At 40.0% G+C, this 25,796-nt stretch overlaps 1 protein-coding gene across 1 annotated transcript in view; it reads left to right on the top strand.

Annotated features, from left to right (window-relative positions):
- PPA2 (inorganic pyrophosphatase 2) overlaps positions 1 to 25,796 on the top strand; it is an 840,704-nt gene that overhangs the window by 253,501 nt on the left and 561,407 nt on the right. Inside the window, exon 7 of the mRNA XM_044060377.1 lies at positions 3,980 to 4,066. Coding sequence (XP_043916312.1) covers positions 3,980 to 4,066 — 87 coding nt within the window. The remainder of the gene's footprint in view (positions 1 to 3,979; positions 4,067 to 25,796) is intronic.

The following is a 25,796-nucleotide window of genomic DNA, read 5'->3' on the forward strand; positions in this document are numbered from 1 at the left end:
TACAGGCACTTACAAAAGACTGAAGTCTCTTCTGCCTTTGTATACCAGAAGAAGAAACCACAACATGCACATACATACAGGGCAGATAGAGCTTTCAGTGAACTAAAAAGGTACTTGTTCTGAAGCTTTGATAGTAACTCCTAATTTTACTAAAGAGATTACATTGTATACTGATGCCACATCAGCAATAGTTTTGGAGGTAGGTGCCATCCAAGGTTACTCAAGATGATGAGTACTGTGTGCTGTATCAGCAGGAGGCTGACCAATGCAGAAAGATTTTTGGCTGCTGAAAGAAAGGACCTACCAATAAAGTGGGTTTTCTATCCCATTAAATACTGTTTCGTAGGTACCATTAAATAGTGTTTCTTAGGTAGACAGTTCACTCTTCTGGCTAAGTCAACAAACGTGGTGATACCAACTTGTACTGGTGGTCACTGGTCCTGCAACCCTTTCAGTATGCAGTAATACACAGACCCCATCTAACTAACAGAAATCCTGACTGATTGTTCAGGGCCTGCAACCCTTCATTATTATTACAGACTCTGCTTTTGTGCTGAAAGGGGTTTGGTTAGTTGTAAGAGGTTGATTATGGAAACATATGTATATGTCTTTAAATAGATAGACTATATACTGTAGTATGGAGCCTAGGTATAGTCTCACAGCAGTTAGCTAAATGTCAAAGTCTTAGTTGACGGTTACTGTGATGTAAAAGGAGCAGTCTGGATGGCTAATTCCAGGAAATTAGTTTCTTACATTGAGAGTCATCAGAAAGGACACCTAGAAGAACTGAATGCTGCGAATGGCCTATGGTGACAACCTTATGGAAGTACCTCTTTGTCAGGGAAGAAATCTAGACATGGGAAAGGCTTTCACCCTTGATCTCTCCTTGTGTTATAAGGCAGTCTGTATCCTGGAGGACGTGTGTGTGCTGAACATTGCTATTGCAAATTTATTAATGTACTATTTGCATTCTTTAGAAACTGTAGAGGTAAGTGTGCTAATATTTTGGTTTGTGAATTACTAAATAAACGTGTTTTTACATATGCCCTGCCCCTAGTGTGTTTTTGAATTTGATTTAAGTGACAACAGACTGAATAGTTGTATACTGAAAATGATAATTCTGATTTCAAAATCCTGAAATGTCAAAATATTGAAATCCTATAGTGTTGAACACAATGGTTAATAATAGCATGCATGTACTACATGTGTAAACTACGCTGGTATGCAGCCAGTTAACAAACAATATAATTGTTAGTGAAACTCAGAAATAAATATCAACTTTAGTCAAATAATCAACTTTAGTTGGGTCTATATTATAAGCCGCGGTGGTGCAGCGGTAGCATTGTCACCTCACAGCAAGAGGTTCTCCTGTTCGATTTTCAGCTGGAGCGCCTTCTGTGTGGAGTCTGCATGTCCTCCCCGTGGTCGAGTAGCGTTCAAAAGACATGCGTAGAATGGGCGTGCCTTCGTTGAAGGTCGGGTGTTGAGCTGGCACCTCGGCACCGTAAAAGAAAAAAAATCTACTGCCAATCATTAGTGGACCGGAGTTCTGCTGTGGCGACCTCTAACCCGGAAAAGCTGAAAGAAAATTCAAGTCGGGTCTATATTATATAGTCAAAGTTTCAAAACTTCGAACCTCACATGTGCAAACTCATATGAGTGAAGTTCGAAACATCGACTACATAATAAAATAAAAGAAAAGAAAAAAAAAAACTTACCTTACTGCTCTGAGCAGGGGGGCAAGCCCCCCTGCATCCCCCACACCCACCCTACTTAAATACACCAACTCCAAGAAAGCACTTCAGTGCAGAAAGGGAAAATTTCCCATGCTGCATGTGAAAAGTCATTGTCTTTCACCTTCGACTTTTCCGACATTCGATCATATGATGTCGACCATCTATGATTCGAACATTGGAACGGTCACTCATCTAATATAGACCCCTTTAGTCTTGCAGGGAGGAGAGCAAGGTGCAAATCACTCTGTCTACATATGTAGAGAACTAATCTATGATTCGAACATTGGAACGGTCACTCATCTAATATAGACCCCTTTAGTCTTGCAGGGAGGAGAGCAAGGTGCAAATCACTCTGTCTACATATGTAGAGAACTAGGTATTTTTATTTCAATATTTTAATATTTTCAGCGTTTACATTCAGTATTATGGCTTTCAGCATTCTGTTTCTCACTAGCTTGACTCTCTTTCTCTCTCTATATATATTTATAAATATGTTTCCTATCTAATATGTATATGCTGATGCTTTATGTACAGCACTAGTTTACTGTTTTGTTACATTTTTCACTTTGAGCATGTACTCTTGGGTATTTAAGGTTTGTGCAGTAATAGATAACTTTTTGTAATGTAGTCTGTCATGGACTTCCCTTTTTAAATCTTCTCATTCTTGAATGTATTACCAATGCAGATTTTTTACAAAATAGCTTCTGCTGCAGATCAGAAGGAAGTTAATTAAAATGCCGAGCATTTACTCCATAGAAGCAACTTTATAAAGACAACTAGCTAAAACATTCTTTATGATGCGAGAGCCTAAAACTATTACATATTTTGATAAAAGTCTCTGTTGGTTTGCAGTGTACAGCAGTTTGTGGAAAAATGTTATTTGTTTGGTAGCTTCTGCTTTTCCAATAGTTTTGTAGTATCTGTAGAAAATTATCTGAGCATTGAAACCAACTTAACTCGTTTGCCAACCCAAGCTGTAGTTAAAAGAATTCTGACTTAACAGCTGGGCTTGTAGCTATTACTGGTATCTGGTTCTGCAGTCCTAGTTTTACACAGACTAAGCTACCCGTTTGTTTACTGCCAGCCTGGTGTATCATGTCCTTCATTTAATGCACTCTGATTTGTAAGGCATTCTGAGTTTGTGTACTGTAATACTGCAGTATACATTTTATGAGTTATTAGCTCAAAAGTATTAACAAAACATACCTGTTAATCTTATGCAAAAATGTGTATCCTAGTTGGCTGATTTCTTTTAATGCAAGAAAACAATCAACATGTCCTGTTGCGCTGATTTTTTTTAATGCACGTAAAGTGTCAATTTAGTTATTATTTTAAACATGGCTGTAAGTAGATGTTAAGGTGATTCATTCATCTGTCAGTCCAATACAGTTATAGCAGATGAACTAAAGCTCACTGAAGGTGAACTGTTAATGGATGGAGCATTTCATCTTTCACATGGTGCAGGATCAGGGTACCATCTGTGGACATGGTGTCAAAACATAAAAGTAGTGCAGTATCAGCGTTAAAAAGCTTGTAACATTCTGCAGAAGTTAAACAGTCATAGAATGGCTCTAGCAATAGACTGTGTGATGATACAACATAAAGGAGCTGAGCATCGAGGTAAGCTAGACTCTGAATGTTAAGGACAGAAATCATGCAGATAGTGGAAGACAATGTATAAAATGTAAGCAAAATGTAGTCATACCTGTCAACTTGTTAGTACAAGAAATCTGGACAGAACCAGAAAGAATGGGAGGACAAAGGCCCAAAAATATGGACAGAATTTAAATATTACTCCTATAAACTTAAAAAAGTTGCTAGAATAATATATATTGCATTATTATGTATTTTCTGAAGGATATAAGGTCTGAAACTCAAATGTCTGTCATTATTTAGTATTATTTAGGGATGAAAACCACAAATTTTATGAGGAACAGACCAAAAATATGAGGCAAAAACCTACACATTCTGTGAAAATCTGTACAGTTGATAGGAATGATGTAGATGGACTTTTACCTGAATAGGCTGTTTAACACTGTGTCTGGGCCAGTCTATGCAGTCAGCAAAATAAATTACTATGAGACACAGAAATTGTTGTGCAGTCAGGCAGTCTGAGTAGTTCTGAAATCCTTTTTTGTGAAGTATCAGAAGAAAGGTTAAGACCTGGTAAAATATTACTGTGACAGGATATGAAAAGCAAATCTGTCACAAATTGGTCACTGTTCTGTTTTTTCTTTCCACAGACATGGGAAGACCCCGATCACACAGATAACAGTACTCAGTGTTGTGGTGACAATGACCCCATCGATGTATGTGAAATTGGAACAAAGGTCAGTCTGATTTAAACTTGTCCTCTTACAGGTATTTGGCATATGGATGGCAGTGTTTGTTGTAATCCGTGAATGTCAACTGTAGTGCAGACGACAGTCAGATGATAGTCCAGTCTACTTGCTTTTAGAAAAGAACATGTGGTGTTTGGAGCTCTTTATTTGACTGATGTTCTTCGTGTTTCACTGTTGCAGTCATTACATTTGGGTAATCCTGCTGGCAGGTTGCCCTCAGCTGGCCTGAATTCCAAAGTCTTGGGTCCTGCGTCGGCTGCTGTCGCCCCTTCCCTGACGTCAGGTCGTCAGGGGTATAAAAGAAGCAGCTGATACCATTTTCTTCAGTCTTTCTTGCCGTGCGGTGCTCGAAGCAAAAGCGGTTGGCAAGTGCCGGTCGGCCGACTCCTGAGATTTTCGTTCAGATCCAAAGCCTTCAATAAAGCTAAGTACCCCATTAGGGAAACTTTTTTCTTGCTCCAGACCGATGTCAGAAAAAGTTAATAACTGTATTTCTTGTGGGAAGCAAATACCTCATAAGGATTTTCATTCTTACTATATTCCTTACCTAGGCTCTGATCACACCGTTTATGGTTGTCAGTTTTGTGCTAGATTTAACCGACGCACTATTAAGTGTCGGTATGATTTTGCTTTAAACTTTTTTGAACACCGATTTAATTACCCTGAAATGTTGGAGTTTACAAAAAATGCAAAGAAAAAGATAGAGAAAAACAACCGAGGCCCAAAACTGACGACGAAGTTTCTCCTAAGCCAGTCGTCGGTTCGCCTGTTCTCAGTGAGGTGCTTTCGCAGCCCCTGATGCCAGCTACTTTAGAGTCGCAGACCGCTACCGACTCCCACGTGGAGTCGGCCATGCCGCTGGATACTCGAGGTATTGGAGCCTCGGACGCTAATCCCTCAGATGGGTCCGGAGCCGCTGAGCAGGTACCGGCTTCTGAGGGTGTATTCAGACCTAAACATCTTTACATTAAAACGACTTCAGCTTCAAAGGCAAAGACTAAAGCACCTTCTAAAGCAAGGAAACAAACTCAAGAGCCACGTGGACAGTCCTCTATGCCCAAAAAACAGATGCTCAAAATGGCCGAAGACTTGATTACCTTGATCAGGGGTTCCCATCCCCCTCCTGATAAGAGGCCTAGGCAAGACACTGACTATGAATCTTCAGATCAGGTTTCTATTTCTTCTGATTCCTCTTCTGAACACGAATATTCTCTTTCCCCCTATGACGATTCTGATGCTGAAGAATCTATACCTTCAGCATCTCCTCCTGAGGACTATTCCTTTGGGGAAACCTTGCACACCATGAGAGAGCATTTCCACTGGGAGAGCCAAGATTTTTCAGAATCTAAAAAGAGGCTCAGGGATTTTCTATTACTACCTCAGCACAGGCCTCTAGCCATTCCACCTGTGTTAGACATTGTAGATGATGTGTTTTCGGAGTCTAGTCTGACCCCTGACTCCTTACCCCCAGCTCCTGTTAAGCCTGACAGATATTACAGGGTTCCTGATTCACACAAATTTCTTTTTAAAAACCCTGCTGCTGACCCAGAAACTATATCACAGGGTCCAAAGGGGGTTAAGGCTTCCACTGCAAAAAACCCAACCCCCTCTGACAGAGATTCAAGGGCACGGAATAGATGGGGAAAAAAGGTTTACACCTCTGCAACTTTGGCAATAAGGGCCTTAAACTGTCAATTTCATATGCTTAACTATCAGCAACATGTCATGGGATTGCTTAAACAGAAAATGTTGTTAAGTTCTGAATGTGCAGAAAACAAGGAAATTTATGATTTATTGTATGCAGGAGAACAAGTTGGAAAACATACTTTGCAATGTGGTTTTGATTCTTTGGAGGCCTCCTGCAGGGACGCAGTTATGGGATCTGTAATTAGGAGGCATGCTTGGTTAAAGGAACAAAATCTGCCTGATCATGTTAAAGTTAAATTACTAGATGCACCTTTACAGCATAATACTTTGTTTGGTGTTAAGGCAGAAGAGGTGTTAAAGAAAATGGAGGACAAAGCTAAATCTATGCAAACTGTCAAAAGATTTTTTACAGGTACAGCCATACAGGTTTAGTAGACACTGACCTACAAATAATTGGTCCTTTCCTGTGTCAGACAGACCTCAAAGGGGCAGACCCAGACGCCCTAGGGGCAGATCCCAGGCGCAAGATCTTTATAGGCCCAAGCAATGGAGTACTTCTACCTCCAAAGCTGGAGAAGACAGATCACGAACGTACAGAAAACAGTCCCAATGACTTCCCCCTGCCGGCACTAAGCACTTATCTTCTGGCAGCACCCTTAGGGGGAAAATTAACACTTTTTGCTCAAAATTGGCACATCATAACCCAGGACAAGTGGGTTCTAAATATAGTGTCACAGGGCTGCAAGTTCCACTTCCATACTCTACCAAAGGCAAACGGCTGGCCAGATCTGCCAAAAAATCAGAGGCACAAAAACAAGTCTCATCCCTCATGGACATGGGGGCCATTCAACAAGTACCAGAGCAAGAGCAGGGACAAGGATTATACTCAAGACTGTTCTTGGTACCCAGAAAGGACAAGGCCTGGAGGCCGATACTGGACCTATCTATTCTGAACACTTTCCTGGATATTCCAAAATTCAAAATGTTGACTTTGCATCAGCTTCTGCCCATGCTAGGCAAGAATGCTTGGCTTGAGACTTTAGACCTAAAAGATGCACACCTGCATGTTCCAATCAGACAATCATGCAGAAGATACCTAAGATTCAAGGCTGATTCAATGCATTACCAATTCTCTGCACTGCCCTTTGGCTTATCTACTGCGCCCAGGGTCTTTACAAAGTGCCTGGCACCAGTAATTGCATTCTGCAGACAAAGAGGAATACAAATATATCCTTACTTGGACGACTGTCTCATTCAAGCAGAGAACAAGGACATTCTTCTTCAACATCTGGCATTTGTGAAAAGACGTCTAACATGCCTAGGGTACACAGTCAACAAAAAGAAATCAAAACTAGTACCATCACAAGAGATAATATTCCTGGGTGCAAGCTTGAATACAACTGCCCAGATGGCTTATCTCATGCCAGACAAACAAAGGCAACTGACTACCTATTTCAAAATGTTGGCAACAAAGGCCCAGTTGTCTGCAAGAAAAATTCTGCAGGCTTTGGACTTCATGGCATCCTGCATCCTACTAATTCCATATGCAAGACTGCATATGAGGAAACTTCAATGGTACCTAAAAAGTGTTTGGACTCAACATTGCCACAGCCTGGGAATGGTCATTACTCTCATTCCCTGCCTGCAACAGGAGTTTCGATGATGGGCAAAGGCTTGTTACCAGAACAAGGGACAGCCATTCACATTACCTCCAGCCAGGCAGACACTAACGACGGATGCATCAGATTATGCCTGGGGAGCCCACATGGCAGGAAAATGCATTCAGGGCACATGGTCCTCAAACCAAATGCATCTACATATCAGTCAAAAAGAGATGTTAGCTGTTCAAAATGCCCTGACAGCCTTCAAAGACCTACTGCATCTGGGACAACTACTGATAAAGACAGATAACACCATAGTCATGTGGTATATAAACAAGCAAGGGGGCACACATTCTTACCCCCTTTGCAAACTAGCCATGACCTTGTGGGACACAGCTTTGACTTACCAAGTACATCTGCAGTCACAATTCCTGCCAGGAAAGGAAAATACTCTGGCAGACGAACTAAGCAGAAACCTCATGGATCCCCACGAGTGGAAACTGGATCCACAAGTCTTCAGCATGATAACAAGGAAATGGGGATGCCCAGACATATATCTATTTGCCTCCCCTCTCAATTACCAACTAAAAAGATTCTGCACAAGGACTTATCACAGACAAGCATGGAAAGTGGACGCCCTATCTTTCAGCTGGAAAAAACTATCAGTATATGCCTTTCCGCCACTGCCTCTCCTCCCCAAGGTGCTCCTAAAGGTCAGACAGGCGAAGCCAAAGATGATACTGATTTCCCCAGACTGGCCACACCAGTACTGGTATCCATACTAAGAAACTTATCTCTATACCCAGCTTGGACCTTACCTCAAATACCTCGACTACTGTCCCAGCAAGACAGTCAGATCATGCACAGCCAACTCAGGACATTAAACTTGGCAGCATGGCGAATAATGTAGTCACACAAAAAACACCTCTCAGTAAAGCTGTGATGGATGTCATTCTGGAAGCCAGAAGGCCTAGTACTAGAAAGTCTTATGCTGGAAAATGGAAGAGATTCTGTGCCTGGAACCAGGCACAAGGAACTGATACAGTGGTACCAAATATTGCTCAGATTTTGCAATACTTAACTGAGATGCTGGACAAAGGCCTATCTTTTTCATCAATAAAAGTTCATGCCTCTGCCATTTCAGCTCATTACAATACGGAGCCACCACTGTTTTCTCACCCTTTATTAAGGCAGTACCTCAGAGGAGCTAAAAATGTAAGGCCCCCAAGAAGACTACCAATACCTGCATGGGACCTCAACTATGTCTTGGAAAAGCTCACCCTGCCTCCTTTTGAGCCAGCTGCTACTGCTGATATGAAGTTTTTATCTTGGAAAATAGCTCTGCTCTTAGCAATTACTTCTGCAAGACGAGTTTCAGAGCTACAGGCACTCATGGCTGTGGAACCTTTCATCGTTTTTCATCCAGACAGGGTCTCCCTGAGGACAAACCCAACATTTATGCTTAAAGTAGTGTCCAGTGTGGCTTTTAACCAAGCCATATGTCTGCCAACCTTTTACCCAAATCCACAGAACAAGGAGGAGAGAATTCTGCATTCTTTGGATGTACACAGACAGCTTAGATTCTACTTGGACAGAACCAAAGCTTTCAGGAAGACAGAGCAATTACTAGTGGCATATGCTTCAGGATCACAAGGAAAGCCTATCTCAAAGCAGACTATTTCTAAGTGGTTAGGCCACTGCATTTGTTTATGCTACTTACACCATGGCAAGACGGTGCCTAAGGGCATTAGGCCTCATTCCACCAGAGCTGCAGCCACCTCAGCAACCTTTCTCAGGGGAGTTCCAACCACAGACATTTTAGAGGCGGCTACTTGGAGTTCAGTGCACACATTTACAAAGCATTATCATCTGCCACTCTACTCTAAATACAGGGCAGGCTTTGCCACTGCAGTTCTGCAGGGCCTCATAGCCACTCCTACTGCTGTCTAGTTCCAGCCTCCCAACCATAGCTTTGGGACTCTACCCAAATGTAATGACTGCAAAAGTGAAACACGAAGAACATAGTACAGTTGTGTACACTTACCATAAATGTAGATGTTCGAGTGTATTCACTGTTGCAGTCCAGGTTACCCACCCGCCTTTCCCCTTCTTTCTTTTGAATCTTATCTTTCCTTCTCTGATTTATACTACCTATGTGGTGTATTTGCTTATAGATGAAGGTAAAATTTATATTGGTGTATTTCTGAATATATGTATAAAATTTGGCAACCCTTTTTGGGGGCACCTGACATCTGGGGCAAGAAAAACTGAAGACAATGGCATCAGCTGCTTCTTTTATACCCCTGACGACCTGACGTTAGGGAAGAGGCGACAGCAGCCGATACAAGACCCAAGACTTTGGAATTCAGGCCGGCTGAGGGCAACCTGCCAGCAGGATTACCCAAATGTAATGACTGCAACAGTGAATACATTCGAACATCTACATTTATGGTAAGTGTACACAACTGTACTTTCTTTATCATTTGGCTTGGTAGAATGATTACTAATCTCAGTCCCATTGCTTCATATTTTTTTGTTCATGTGCCAGACAAACATCTGATATCTGTTCTCTGCTTGTAGTTCCTTCTTGACACATATTTCTCTTCTACAGCCATTTATTCAATGTAAAAGGGACAGTAGTCTGAGAGGCAAGAATCAAAATTGACATACTGTGGGTTTAAATGTATTTTATAAACTTTTGTTGATATGTAATACGAATGGCAACAGTGACCATTTTAATGACATATATCAAAAAGTATTGACAATAAATCAATAAGTAACGTCTTTTGGCTTTTCCTGGTTAGGGGTCGCCACAGCGGAACTCCGGTCCGCTAATGATTGGCAGTGGATTTTTATGGTGCTGAGTTGCCAGCCCGACGTCCAACCTTCAAAGAAGGCACACCCATTCACGCACGCCTACCTGCATGTCTTTAACGTCACTCAACTGCGGGGAGGACATGCAGACTCCACACAGAAGGCGCGCCAGCCGAGAATCAAACGGGAGAACCTCTTGCTGTGAGGTGACAACGCTAACCGCTGCGCCACCGCGGCCCCTACTGCAGATGATAAAATACAACTGGAAATGTACATTCCTGACCACAAAAGCAACTTGTGTTTTCAGTATAACCGCATAATATTTAATGATTTTCAGGTCAGGAAATTAATGCATGTGCAGAGAGCATGTCTTCATATTGATCACTAGTCACATTTTAACAAACAAAGCCTGGTGTCATAGATAGGAAACTTACTGAGATGAACAGTATACATCTCATAGTAACAGGGCAAAAATGGTAGAAAATCTGCAAAGGCGAAGCAGGGGAGTGCACCAAAGAACCACCTACAACAATAGGGATTCTATCAAAATAGGAGTAAAAAGAACTAAAGCACATCTTAAAGCCTTTAAAACTAAGGATCCAGCCCTAGATTGCTGCCTTTAAAATAAAGTGGATAAACTAATAAATGACTGCTGTAAGTGGTCACTGTTAATAAAAACATACATTGTCTAAAATTTTTCATTACCAACAATACTCTCCTTTTGGCTGTTTAAGAAGGTTGAGGCACGAACAGTAGTTGCTTGTGATAAGACACTCACTATGTCATCAAATATCCATATAGTTTAGAAAAGACAGCAGTTTGGATAATAGAGATAATAGTGTTATATGCTGAAACTGGCATATTTTCCTCCATTATTAGACTTGGTAGCCTGTAAATAGTCTGCGGGCACAGAAATGTGCCTTGTTTTGCACTTTATACACTAATTTAGATTACTTCTACATTGCTTTGATGAAAAATGAATAAATGGAATTTGTACATAGAAAAATAATAGCCAGGTTCCTCGCTCTAAGAGAAATATCCAGTAGTTCTGTCCACCAAACTAAATTTTGGGGCAAAATTATGAGAAAGACATAGGTCCTAATATTTATACATTGTATATTATTATTGAAGAGCAATCAAACCCATTGAATTTTGGTTACTCCTCCTCCCACATGTGCATGTGCTATCAGTATCAGAGCACTGAATCAACATTTCATGATCTGCAATGTCCAAAGCTTGCGAGAGAACAGAAAAAAATTACATCTTGACTTGTTTCTTTGTAAAAGCCAATTTAGCACATGAAACAGGACAGTTATGGTACTGTAATGAATCATTAATAAATTCTATTAGGCTTCTTGATGGTGTAAAAGGATAAAACTCTGACTACAGTCCAGGTGACCCTAGTTTGATTAGTGGCTATGGCACATCACAGCACATGCAGGGAGGATGGAGATGTCTGTCCTATGGGAGAATGAGGGAGTTTGTTGGCACTTCTCTAGTGGAGGTCTAGTGGAGGCCTGGGCTAAGAAAGTAGCTATTTGAATGGGGGAGTCAGAGGACAAGAATAACCATGGCCACACTACAGACCAGGGTGGCGAATGTGCTCAGGCCATTTCCCATCCAGCCTAACAATGATGTTAGCATGCAGGGGAGGGATGTGAGCCTTGTGTCTAAGCAAACTGATAATGAAAAAGTCAATCTGAGATGAAAGTACTTAATTTATTTATTTATATTTATTTACTGTAGTAGTTCTGAAACTTTTGTAAAGTGCATTTGCCGTTCCTTGTTGCACAACTTTTCAAGTTGTTGCCTTTTCAGAGATAACCCAGAAGCATTATCTGTTTAAATGACTTGCTCAGCGTCATAAAGTAGGCAAGTGGAGCCTGATGGAATCAAACCCTAGACTACAAGAAACTGTCTTTTTACTGCTCTTCCCTTAATCATGTGCCATTAACTTGCAGCCCAGATAGTGCTCTTCCAGTTTAAGAAAATCAACCTCACCTATTCCTTCATGAACATTTAGACATAATGCTGTGACTCCCTAAGGGCATGGTCAGAATATCAGGACTCCAGATAAGGGGGGCAAGTATGAAAACAAACAGATGCCGCATAGTCCAGAATCCCTGTAATCATCCATATCAGTGGCCAAAGTTAAAGTATGTGACTTTACACTGTCTGCAAACAGACACAGTCTGTCTAATCTATCACTGTAGTACAGGGATGCTCGTAGCTCTTCCTTAAACAGTAAGCTGCCTGAAACATCATACACTTTGTATCTGTCTGCGCACACAGAGAACTTTAGCACTCATGTTTTAGTAAAACAAATACACTACTTCGTTTACACTATAGCAATCTGTTTGCTACATATGTAGCAAACAGTTGCTACAGTTGACAATAAATCAGTGTGAGAGTATATATAACCCCTTGCAGACTATCTATAATGAAAACAGCACTTAAATATTTTCTGTTTATTAACATTTAATAGTAGTTTATAGGAGATTGGTGGCATAAACATGGAAAAGTATTGTGGGAAAATAGAAAAGGGAAATCTAGAGAAAGACGTGAACAGAGACATGACCAGGAAGCATTCAGTTGTCTGGAAAGACTACACCTTTTCTAAAGTATTGTGGGAAAATGGAAAAGGGAAATCTGGAGAAAGACATGTGAGCAGAGACATGACCAGGAAGCATTTAGTTGTCTGGAAAGGCTACCCCTTTTCTAAGTTAAAAGAAATTGTGGTTATATATAAAGAAGAAGCCTTATGTCTGTTATGTGGCTTTACTGTGCTTCCAGAACCATAACAAGTATGATCCTGCCCTAGCCTCTGCTAGCAGGAAGATTATTGTGAGTTGAGCTGTATTATTCACTTTCTTGACATGCATTTGTTTGTGGCTGCTAGCATTGCCACAAAAGGTATTTACTGAGTGTTTATTACTACCTTTAAGATTGTTAAGGCCTCTAAACCATTCTGTAAAGTTTGAAAAAGCGTTCTGCATTTGCCCAGTATGTTTGTAGGCAACAATGTTTCGGCAACATTTAGACCATGTTTCCTGCAATAAGTGGAAGTAGAAATGAACAATTTTTAATGTCTTTGTAGGGTATGTGATGTAAGAAAGGCTTTATGCATAAATTTCTAATCCAAGCATATCCAGTATGGAAGATTGTAGTGTATTTTGGAATTTTAAGGCAGTTGTCTTAGCTTGTTTGTCTTCTGTATTTATTCAGTGTCCTTTGTATAACTGCAAAATGTGAGAGCTAGAAGATTTTTCATTTGCACTAAAAGCTTAGAAAACATGTAAAATATTTTTTCTGATTTAGCATTATGAAGAAAAGTCCTTAATAAAAAAGAGAAATTATGGTCAGAACTTCACAAATGCAAATGATGTTGCATGCATAACCAGTGGGATAGTCCTAGTTGACATTTATCTAACAGTTAGTTTCCTGTTAAGACTAATTACCTGTACAGTTTATCTAAGAAGCTCTTATTTACTGTCTAATGGCAAACCATCTCAAATAACATAAAGTTTCTCCCAACAAGTGATCCTGTATAGAACAAACTGAACTCATGGGCATCCACATTGTATCTGTTGTTCATTGCACAGATTCTTTTCTGTCCATCTGCATTTCCTCAGAATTCTATATTAATCTACATATTTCTCGGCATTGTGTTCAGACTTGTACATAATGAAAAAAAAAAGATTCTGTCATAATAATCGAGAAAAGCAATTTTGTCTCTATCATCGTACATTCTTTGTTTACTTTGAATCAGACCTCTCAACCTGGAAACGTCAAAAATCTGTACAAGGCCCATGAAAAATAGGTACAAATCTGTATGCTGATTAACATAAAATTTGCATACTTAATTATGTAACCCCACCCACTCCAGTGGAATTGTGGCATACCAATTTTCAAGCGCAAACTGAAGAACAGATAACCAAAATATGGCACCAGAGTCCCCCTGCAGCCATTTCAATGTCCTATAGCATGGCAATTTCACCCCATTTACCATAAACACTGTGTGCATACTGCTTTGCTTCTACAATGATTATTTGAATTTTATTTTCACATTTTATAGCACAATGCACAAACACTAGTAGATAGCTGTTAAACAAAGCAACACTGTGTCTCAATGAAAATAGAATTTAAAACTTCTCTGCCCTTTTAACTCACATTCTTTGAAACAGCATTGAAACCCACACCACATCCAAAGAAAATGCATCTGGCCAGTGGTGGATAAAGATTACCTTTGGGCTGTTTTCAAATCATAAGCCCCTTGCCCACAAAACAAGAAACATAAATGCATTCTTTGATACACATTCCTTGTATAATACAGCACACTTGTTAGACTTAAGTTAGAGCGCATTTTAAATTTATTGTTTGAACATTTTTCCAGCAGGCAATGAAACAAAATGCATGAACCAATAATGACAAAACTGCACAATTCAAAACATTTCCATCATAAAGTCTACTCAAACTTCTACAGTCCACCAGTATCAGTAAATACACACAATCTCTGCTGAAGTAAAAGTCATCTAAATAATTATACATTAAAGAAATATGTAACTAATGAAGAGGTTGCTGCTAGCAAACGGCTTTACAATATATATTTCATTCCCACACCACATCCAAAGAAAATGCATCTGGCCAGTGGTGGATAAAGATTACCTTTGGGCTGTTTTCAAATCATAAGCCCCTTGCCCACAAAACAAGAAACATAAATGCATTCTTTGATACACATTCCTTGTATAATACAGCACACTTGTTAGACTTAAGTTAGAGCGCATTTTAAATTTATTGTTTGAACATTTTTTCCAGCAGGCAATGAAACAAAATGCATGAACCAATAATGACAAAACTACACAATTCAAAACATTTCCATCATAAAGTCTACTCAAACTTCTACAGTCCACCAGTATCAGTAAATACACACAATCTCTGCTGAAGTAAAAGTCATCTAAATAATCATACATTAAAGAAATATGTAACTAATGAAGAGGTTGCTGCTAGCAAACGGCTTTACAATATATATTTCATTGTTTCATTGACAAATAAAGTGCCTGTTGCCCTTGAGGAATATATTGCCTAAGTTACATTAAACAATATTACTAGCTTATCATTTTATTAGTGTTCTTAACACTGCCATTTCCCATACACACACAGAGCAGTCATGACTCAAGTGCAAAGAAAAAAACTATGCAAAGAAAATAAATCAAGTGCAAAGAGAAAGCAATGCAAGGAAGTACAACATAAGCTAAGCAAGCTTCGTACTGGATGCTGTTTCTCACACTCAGAGTGATAAGCATGTTTCTCACATTGCAATGCCATTTGTTTTGCACATAAGGACGTTTCTCTCTGCTGCTGTAAACAACACTCCTAAAGCAGGTTTCTCTCTCTAACACTGCCATTTCCCATACTCACACACACATACCCACAACAGCCATGACTCCAGCCCAAAGAGAAAACAATGAAAGTAAATTGAGCCTCAAGTACAACATACGCTAAGAAAGCTTCATACTGGGTGCTGCTTGCACACAAGGCCATTTCTCCAAGTTTTTGTAAACGCATTCCTAAAACTAATTTCTCTCTACTGATTCAACTCCTAAATCAAGTTTCGTACTGGATCCTACTTGCACATAACGTTGTTTAACCACATTCCTCTCTGCTGCTGCAAACACACTCCTAAGTTTCTCTCCTTATACTGCTGTGTTGTTTCCCCAAAAACATATACACATACATACATACATACATACATACACACACACACACACACACACACACACACACACACACACACACACACACACCTTACCTCCAGTTCCAGCCAGCATAATCTGCTCATGATCATGACAGAATAAATCCCCACATCCACGCTAAGTAGCAAAATAAATACATCCAAGCAGTAGTTCTCCATGGCACGCGTCGCAAAACATAAGCAGTCCAAACAGTTCCCGCTCGCGTTTACTTCAAATCCAAGCAGAGATCTCCATGCTAAAGAGAAACCAGCAGCAGCAGAAAAAATAAATCCAAACAGTTCCCGCTCGCATTTGCTGGAAATACGTGCCCTGTGTGGGCTTGAGCTGAATTCCGACTGGTTGGCAGAGCTAACGTTGCTGATGTCATCGCGTACTTGATGACATCAGCGAAACCACAAATTTTTAAATAAATCTTTAAAAATAAATCGGAAATGAAGGGGTGCCACTCGGGAATCGTGGCATCCCATTATTTAACCCCAAAACTCGTTTTTTACCAAGTAATTTGGTACGGTTGGGAGGTTTGCTTTGAATTTTATACAAAGTTGACTATTTGCAAAATGTTAGTCTGCTTTTCATTTTGTCAGTGATTATTAGAATGTCTTGTAGTGGAGCTTTTCTCCCCAGGCCTCCACTGAAAAGAGGTCTTGCATGACCGAGATGGAATTTCCTGGTAAATAGAATGGAAATAAAAGGAATGAAAGAATAAGTAAAATAACATCTCTGCATCATGTTTCCACCCACCCCAACTAACCCCCCCCCCCATAGCGACTACTCAGGCAGACGCACAGTGTTACACACACACACACATACACACACACACACACACACACACACACACACACACTCTACCTATCCCGTAATTAACTCAGGCAAGCACACAGTCACACATATGCACACACACACACACAGTCGCACACACACACACACACACACACACACACACACACACACACACACACACACACACACACAAAACGTACCTATCCCCTAACTAACTTAGGCAGGCAGACACTCACACGCACACACAAACACACACGCACACACAAACACACACACGCTCGTGCACACACAGTCGCACACACACACACACACACACACACACACACACACACACACACACACACACACACACACACACACACACACAAAACTTACCTATCCCCTAACTAACTCAGGCAGGCAGACAGTCACACGCACACACGCACACACACACGCACACACACACGTACACACACACACACACACACACACACACACACACACACACACACACACACACACACACACACGTGCATACACAGGCACACACCCTATCTCCTAACTAACACCCCTCCTGTGACCACTCAGGCAGGCACGAGCACATACACCTTACCATTCTCATAACTAACCCCTCTCCTGTGACCAATCAGGCATACACACATGTATATTCCAGTCTTAATAGTAATTCCCAAGGTAAACAGTCTAAAGAAGTGTGTAGCAGCTGATGCACCATCTTACTTATTACACAGCTTTATTTAAGATAATAATTATAGTTCAGATGTAATTCCTCATTCACAAACACATTCACTGAGTTTATCTGATCTGTGATTAATGCCATGTTTTGAAAATTAGAGATATATTTACAAACTTTAAAAGCAACATAAACATGAATGACAAAAATAAAAAAGAACTGTACATAAATCCACACTTGTGACTCACAACCACTAAGGCTTTACCAGAAGCCCAACATATTAGTCATAGGAGACTCCATTGTGAGATACACAGATGTGCCTCTCACCTGGCTAGATAAGGAGAAAGTCATGGTTAGTTGGCTGTCCGGTGCCAGAATCCGCCATATCACACATGCACTCAAGTCTCTCAACAACAGGTATTGTTGTTATGACTCTGTCATACTACATGTTGGCGTGAATGACTTGAGACGTACCTCTCTGGACTATATAAAGAGAGACATGATTGAACTCACTGATTTGTGTCCCAAGCAGGTATGTCCCTAGCCGTAAGCAGCATTCTGCCATCACCCAGAATGATGCCTCAATACAAACAGAAAATGATTGACTTTAATAATTGGTTTAGTTTCTGGTGTCATTCCAGGGGATCCAGTACTTGAAAGCCTGGGAAGATATGATCGACAAACCACAATGCTTTGCCAGAGATGGCCTGCATCTGTCTCACCTGGACTTCAGGCTTCTGGCAAAGGATCTTGCCTCCCCTATAGTGCCTTTTTTTAGGAAAAGTGATGAGGTTAAAACTACCAACATAAAAATTTAATCAAAACCCAAATTAAAGGTCATGCTGCTAAATGCTAGGAAACATGAAACTGCACTCATTGCAAGCATTCCTAACTCTTGAAAATGCTGACGTTTGTGCAGTCACAGAAACCTGGTTCAAATCTACGGGCAGCACCCCAGCCTTACCTGGTTACTCATCCTATCATACATTCAGACCCCAACCTGTGGGCAGTAAAGCCAAAGGGGGTGGACTTTCAATATACATTAAAGACATACATACCTCCAGGCTGGTCAAACAGTATGACGCACAGGAGACACTCCAGGTGCACTTAACCATTGATAAGACCACTATTCAAATCATAGCTAGCTACCGGCTATCTGACTCAAGATGCCCAGTCTGACTATTTGGACCTGTTCGAATCTATCAAGATTCAACACTTTACCCTGATCCTGGGTGACTTCAACTTCCCAAACATAGACTAGAAGAATCACTCATGCCAGAGCACAAATGCCCAGAGATTCCTTGATTTTGTCAATGCAAATGCTTTGGAACAGCTAGTCGATACCTCCAAAAGGGGTGATAATATCTTGGACTTGGTATTAACCAACATGAGTAACCACTGCAGCATCCCTATAGTATCATCCTTCCTGGTAAGATCTGGCCTCAAAGCAGTCACTTTTGAAGTCATCATGTCCCTCAACACCCCCTATAGCTAGGATCAGACATAAAAACTTCTCCAAAGCTGATTACAACCTCCTGAGGGATGGTATAAACAGCTTCACACCCCTCCCCCTCTGTAGGAACTGGCACCAATATCCAAACTAACACCAAAGCACTATACAAGCATTTATATAGATGCATGGAATCAGGCATACCCGACAGGACTAAATCATCCTCTGCAAGGAAGAGTAAACCTGTTTGGTGGACATCTGCAATAAATAAACTCTATAACAAAAGGACAAAAATTGCTGTCCAAGACCAAGAAGGAGTAGGTGCCCAGTTGGAAGCAACGTCTCCTTAGCCTGAACAAGCAACTAAGAGCACTAGTGAAATCCTCCAAAGCAAACTTCGAGTCCAAATTGGCCACATCTACTAGAGACAATCATAAGGCCTACTTCACATATGTCCACAACCTCAAAGGAAGCACCCAGATCTGTTCAGAACTGTTGGTCAAGGACACCACATATACAAATGTCGTAGATATAGCAAACTTGCTGGCTGACAGAATCAGCGAAAACCTTACCCCTCTGTCCCCCCCCATCAGTAAATCAGAACATCCCCAGTACCTGCCCCCTTCTCTTTATATCTAGGGATCAGGTCATCACTGCTCTCTCAAAGGCAAAAAATACATCCTCCATGGGACCCGATAACATACCAGGCTGCATCCTATGTAAACTCAGGCAGGAACTTACAGCACCACTAGGCACCCTATTCAACCAAACCCCGAGTGCTGGCTTCATCCCAGCAGAGTGGAGGACAGCCACTGTCCTCCCTTTACACAAAGGTGGAGTGCCCACTGATCTGGGAAATTGTAGAACCATCAGCCTAACTAGCCTCATCTGCAAGGCCTTGGAATGAATTATCATGGACCTCATCAACAAGGACATTAGCAACCTTCAAACACTTGATCCCACACAGTTTGGCTTTGTCAAAGGGAGGTCATGTCTGCTAAATTTGGTCGACTTCTTTGAGACAGTCACCAAAGCCATGGATGAGGGGAAGATGGTGCTCACCGTTTACCTAGACCTGGCCAAAGCCTTTGACACTATTTTCCACTCAGGTATAATAGATAAACTCTCTCAACAAGGCATCAATCCATATGTTACCAGATGGGTAGCAAACTGGCTTCCTGATAGAACCCATGTAGTCAAAATAGGGGAAGCTACCTCAAGCAGCAGACCTGTAACAAGCAGCATACCCCAGGTTTCGGTCTTGGGGCATCTGTTATTTAGGATATACTTTTCTGAGGTGCAGGCTAAAACCAGTGGGCTATGGCTGACCAGGTTTGCAGATGACTGCAAGCTGGGTGCTGTTATCAATTTCCCTAGTGATGTGGACATTCTCCACGAGGGTCTAACTCAGACAAATGACTAGTGCCAGAAACATGGCCTTGAGCTGAGTACCAAAAAATGCATCATCATCCCCTTTGGGGAGAGTGACGTCCCCACAAATGATCACATTAATTACAATGTCCTAAGCACTCAATCAGTTGTGAGTGATTTGGGCACCCAAGTTGATAGCAACCTGACTTTTGACCACCATGTTGCTTCCGATGTATGGAAAACCTTCTGCCTGGCCCATCTCATAAGTAAGGGTATCTCATCCAGGGACAAGGAGGTCATAACATCCCTGCATTCTTCCCTTATAAGGCCCATTATCGAGTACAACGCCCCTTTCGGCATGTACCTCGCAAAGCACATGCAGCAGCTGGATATACCTTTCCTCTCTAGGAGAATCCAGGGCCTCAAACATCCACCATACACAGATAGGCTAAAAGCCCTATCCCTCTACTCTGTTTCATACAGACTCCTCAGAGGCAACCTCTGTCTGGCATACAAGGCAATCGTGGACCCCACCTTGATGGGAATGCTGCATATCCGCAAGACAGGTTCCACTTGAGTAACCCACATGTGTAGCCTTAACCTGGTCTGTGACATCAGCAAGACTTGTTGGCAGGACAGATTTGTGTCCCAGAGACTCCCCTATCTATGGAATAGACTCCCTCTCCACATCAAGCAGAGTACCTCTTTACCTCTTTTTAAGTGCAACCTGTCTAACTGTATGGGAAACAGAAAATGTACCTCTGGGATTCCACCCATGTCCCTGCTGGACAGGGGCATCGTGTGCTGATTTGTCTAAACATGGACTAAACTCTTGGCTAGACTTATACGGGCGTCAGGGCCAATAGCTTAGCAACCTTCTATGATCCTATGATCCATAATACTTCACAGTTAATATCCCACGTCTGGTTGGCAATTAACAAATGTCATCCATTAAACTGGCGGGCACTATCCATTTACAGCGTTCTGAATGCCATAACTTCTTTCTTCATTTTATACTTCCACTGTGGGTTAGTAATGCTGTTTAGCCATAACAGGACTGACAAAAGCTATATTTGTTTAACCTCTTAATAAGTCCTCTCAATAAGAGCCACAGATTACCTTGTAAGCCACAGGTGACTTTGTTCCAAGTTTCGTTACACCAGTTCCTTGTATGTGCCATACCAAATATATAAATACAAACTTACACTAAGGACATTTCTTTGCAGTTCTGCTTTCAAGTTTCTCTACCTCATCAACCATAAAGTTTACTTCGGCAGTTGTTGGTTCACGTTTGGATTTCTGCTTTTCAGTTATTGTTTAGTCAATGTCATTATCAGATTTATTAGTACCTGCTCATTTTTATCAGTTTTGTAAGTCATATCTTAAATGTACTGCTGATTTTAGTAACTGCTTTTTATTTGCTTATTTTGTTTAAAGTATTAAAATGGGTAATATTTAAATCTTATATCATTGCTGACAGTACTATTGTACTGTGCATGAAATAACCAGCATAGCAAACTAATAACTGCTTTTCATTTGCTTTTGTTTAAAGTATTAAAATGGGCAATATTTAAATCTTATATCACTGCTGACAGTACTGTTGTACTGTGCATGAAATAACCAGCATAGCAAACCATTGTAAATTAATGTAATAAAGTAAATATTTCATTTAAAAGTTTAATATCCTCAAAGAAGAAGCAGTACCCTTTCCTGAGTCATAATAGGCTGTCCTAAGCACATGATACTGTATGGACCTTCTAAAAGAAGACTCTGTCTTACATGCCGTAATCAGGGAAGATGGCTGATTCCAAAGGACCATGACATACTAGTGAAAAACAGACCATGCCAGAAGTCTGAAGTCTCTCATCTGGTGAACTGAGATTGTAGATGGAGGGTATAAGGGAGTAATAGCTTTTCCAAACTAACAGGCCTAGATTATGTAGGTCATGGAGGGTGAAAGTAAGGATAACTGCTGGAGCCAGCAGCTGGCAGAGATCATGCTGCACAGGAGTAATAGTGCATGTCTTAGGAGTACCATTCAGCCACCTGTAACAGGTGGGCCACATTACCATCCAAAAGCATCAGGTAAAGGCCTTGTGGTAGTCAAGATGAGACAGTACCAAAGCTGGAAATAATCTAGTATCTCAGTAGGAAATGGAGCAAGGCTGAGACCAAATATTCCATGATAGAGGATGAATGCGTGGTTATTAAGTGGGTCTTGGGGTCCCTCTGTCATTATCTGCACAGAGAATTCACCCTAGTTACATATCATGCTCCCCTGCAGTGTTTGCGTCCCAGTAGAAGGAAGTCAGTAATAAGCTCTGCAGGTGAACGCTGGCATTCCAACCATTCTGTTTCTGTATCCCACATTATCCTGGACTTCATCACCACAATGTATATAGTCCGTGTAGGGCTCAAAGATTTACAACAAACTTAAAGACCGTGAGTTCAAGTGGGGGGTAGACATCTACAACAGAATGTAGTGGTTCCACCAGTAGGATACCAAAGAGAGAGATAAACAGACCAAGACTATGCATAAATAAGAATTTTTATCTGGAGATTCAAACTACTGTACAAGGGGAATGTGCAGCCATATTGGAAATGTGGACTGTTCCTTTTATTCTACGTTACTGGCAGCCAAGGTAATTGATTTCAGTCATACACTTGCAGCTTTTTAAGGCCAGGTTTGAGTTGGTATGGCAGAGATTGCTAGAGTGAGAATCCAGAATATATCTGTGAAAGCAGAGACTATCCTAGGCCAGAGATGGGACTCTGTTTGAGAAGCCACAACTGCCAGTGGATGGCCTGATGACAAAGATGTGATTTGCCTAACCATAGAGGTGGGGGTAAAGACTCATTTCTCACAAGTGGATGTCCTGGTGATAGAGACTTTGATTTCTCTAACCTGAAGACTGTTGGTAAAGACTTTGTTTTTGAGTACTTTGAAATCCTAAGGTGCATTTCAAACTTTTGGTACCACAGTTTGTGTAATTGCACCAGAAGTTAACATTGCCACTAGGGCAGTTCAAAGACTGAACTGTTTGTTTTATTTACTGAATGAACCACAACTTTATTTCACCTGTTTCTGCATTTTTTGAATCCCCCCCCCCCCATGGTGACGTTCGTGTGTTTTTATGTTTGTATAATAAAGTCCTTATCTTCAAGAAGCCATGGTGTTTCTGCTTCTTAAAGTACACATGATGTATACAGTATGCAGTACTGTTCCAGTAGCCACTGGCTTACTTCACATTATAACCAAGTGCACATAGGTGAGTCAAGTCATTACAAGGTGTATACTGTAGTTGTACAATTTGGGATGTTTTATCCCACAAGTGACCCCTATTTATTACATTTAGCCATTTTCCTTTAACTTTGGATTATTGTTTCCTGATCATTTCAGTGGAATGTGGTAATCACATACTTTATCTACTGAATGAGGCTTTACGATATTTAAGAAGGTTTTTTGTAAATGGGCCATTTTATTTGTGAATTTCTGTTGTACTTCAGAGCTAAGATTATCTTTTTCTTTTCAATGTTGTTGGCAATTTTGTGGTATTGTTTAGCAGTGTTGTGATGGTTATAGTAATTTCTTTTAGGACTACACTTTAGATATGTGCTTTACTTAGTTTTATGCTGTTTTATTTAGGTTTGTTTTGCAGGCATTGCCTTTTTCCATTTGGCTTACTATTGTAATTTTCTTTTCTTTTCTTTCTTTATCTCAGTTGTTTTTCATTGTAAATGTTATATAGTTCATTCCTGTGTGATAGGTTTGAGTGGGGTGTTAAGTTTCATGTGGCTGAGTTACATCTTGTCTTGGAAGATGTAGGTCAAGTGGTAATAAACATATCAGTACTGTGATTCAGTAAATATTTTCATTACATCCATTCATCATTATTCCTTGGTAGGAGATACAAGCAGCTGCAAATCAGTGCAAGGTATACTAAAAGAGGCTGTGTGTACTCAGATAGTTATAATAATGCATGGAATTTCAAGACAGAGATAGTTTTCAAGTAGGGGCAAAGTTCATTGTGCATCCTTACTGTATGAATATTCTAACTCAGTGAGGGAGGAGACATGGATTTCCAGACAAATTAATCATTTAATTTTTCCCAAAATGGACATGCACAGGCTTCGACAAAAACAGAATTCAGTCTGCTTGTTTCATTTAGATGAGCTTTGAAAGACAACAGTATGAAATTTGTTCCATATACTGGTACTTAAAATGAAGAACCACAAATGTTAAAAGAAACCTAAAAGTAGTGTCTTCCTAACGGATCAAAAAAGAGCTGTCCAACCTGTTTAAAAAATGCAATAAGTTTACAACCTATGTCTTGCAATGTTGTAGAACAAATTGCCATTAATTATCAAACAGAGTTAAAGTCTAGTAAATTTAAAAACAGGATAAAAGTACAGGATCTTGAAAATTAGATTACAATGGCTTTGAGATTAGTACCTGCTACCACAAACATGTGAAACATACTTTTGGAAATATTAAATGGGAATTACAAAAGTTGTGAAGAAATGCCTCCTGTACATAAAAAAAAAGACTCACTCATCCCCTCAGTAGAAATGTTAACAAGTTAGAATGACAGAGTTCCTGAAATAATAAAATAAAATGCAATACATAAAATATAGATACTGTAAATGTGCATTCTATTTACAATGCAAAGTTCATTGACACTAGAGCAAAAATAGTAAATATAATGAATAAAAAGCTCCACCATAAAGCAAATCACTGGGCTCCCACCATTCTAAGGCACTGTGCATTCATTAAGCAATAACCCACAGCTGGGTGTGGGTAATGCTGGATTTAACCACGGTTGGCATTATTTGGTCACGAGGGCGAAGCCGTGGGTTATTGCTATTATATAATGGTGTTAGTTTTGTGTTGTGTTATGTTTGTGTTGTTGTTATTTAGGTTTTGTTTGCTTTACTTTGTATTCTTCCACTTTATGTGAGATAAAATAGTCCACACTTTCACTTCATGTTTATTGTTTATTTGTCTATTAATTTAAATGCAAGTTATTATTAATTTTTCAAGAGATGTTAGGAAATAATTATGTAAGTAACTATGGTTTTTTAAAGTTGTTGGTTTGTCTTGGTGTTGTAGTTTCTTTTATATTTCTATATTGCTTCTGACTTGATGGTTGTTTATGTTCAGATGTTGGCTTGAGTTCTTGTTAGTGTAGTACCTGTAATGAGAAATTGTGTTTATAGTTAGTTTTATGTATACAGCCATATACATATATATATATATATATATATATATATATATATATATATATATATATATATATATATATATATATATATATATATATATGGTTTTAGTTCTATATTAGTATAAATTTACTATGTTGTAGATGTTTATTGTTCCATAGTTTATTATTTGTTGTTTGTCTTATGGTTTTTGTGATTCATTTTCAAGGTATGGATGATGTGTGATGGAGTTTCAGTTTATTTTCTTAGTCCATTGTCTGATATATTATTGATATTATCTTCATTTATTTGATGTTTTGGTGTTTCTTGTTGTGTTCCAGAGATTATTTTTCCCCATGTTTTGAATTCATCTACTGATGGTTGGTAATAGGATTGTATTGATGTTTTACTTAAATGTCCTGTAACAGTCATT

The sequence above is a fragment of the Protopterus annectens genome, chromosome 2.part0 (genome assembly GCF_019279795.1).
Source record: "Protopterus annectens isolate FY-2018-M chromosome 2.part0, PAN1.0, whole genome shotgun sequence".
NCBI classification, from domain to species: Eukaryota; Metazoa; Chordata; order Ceratodontiformes; family Protopteridae; genus Protopterus; species Protopterus annectens.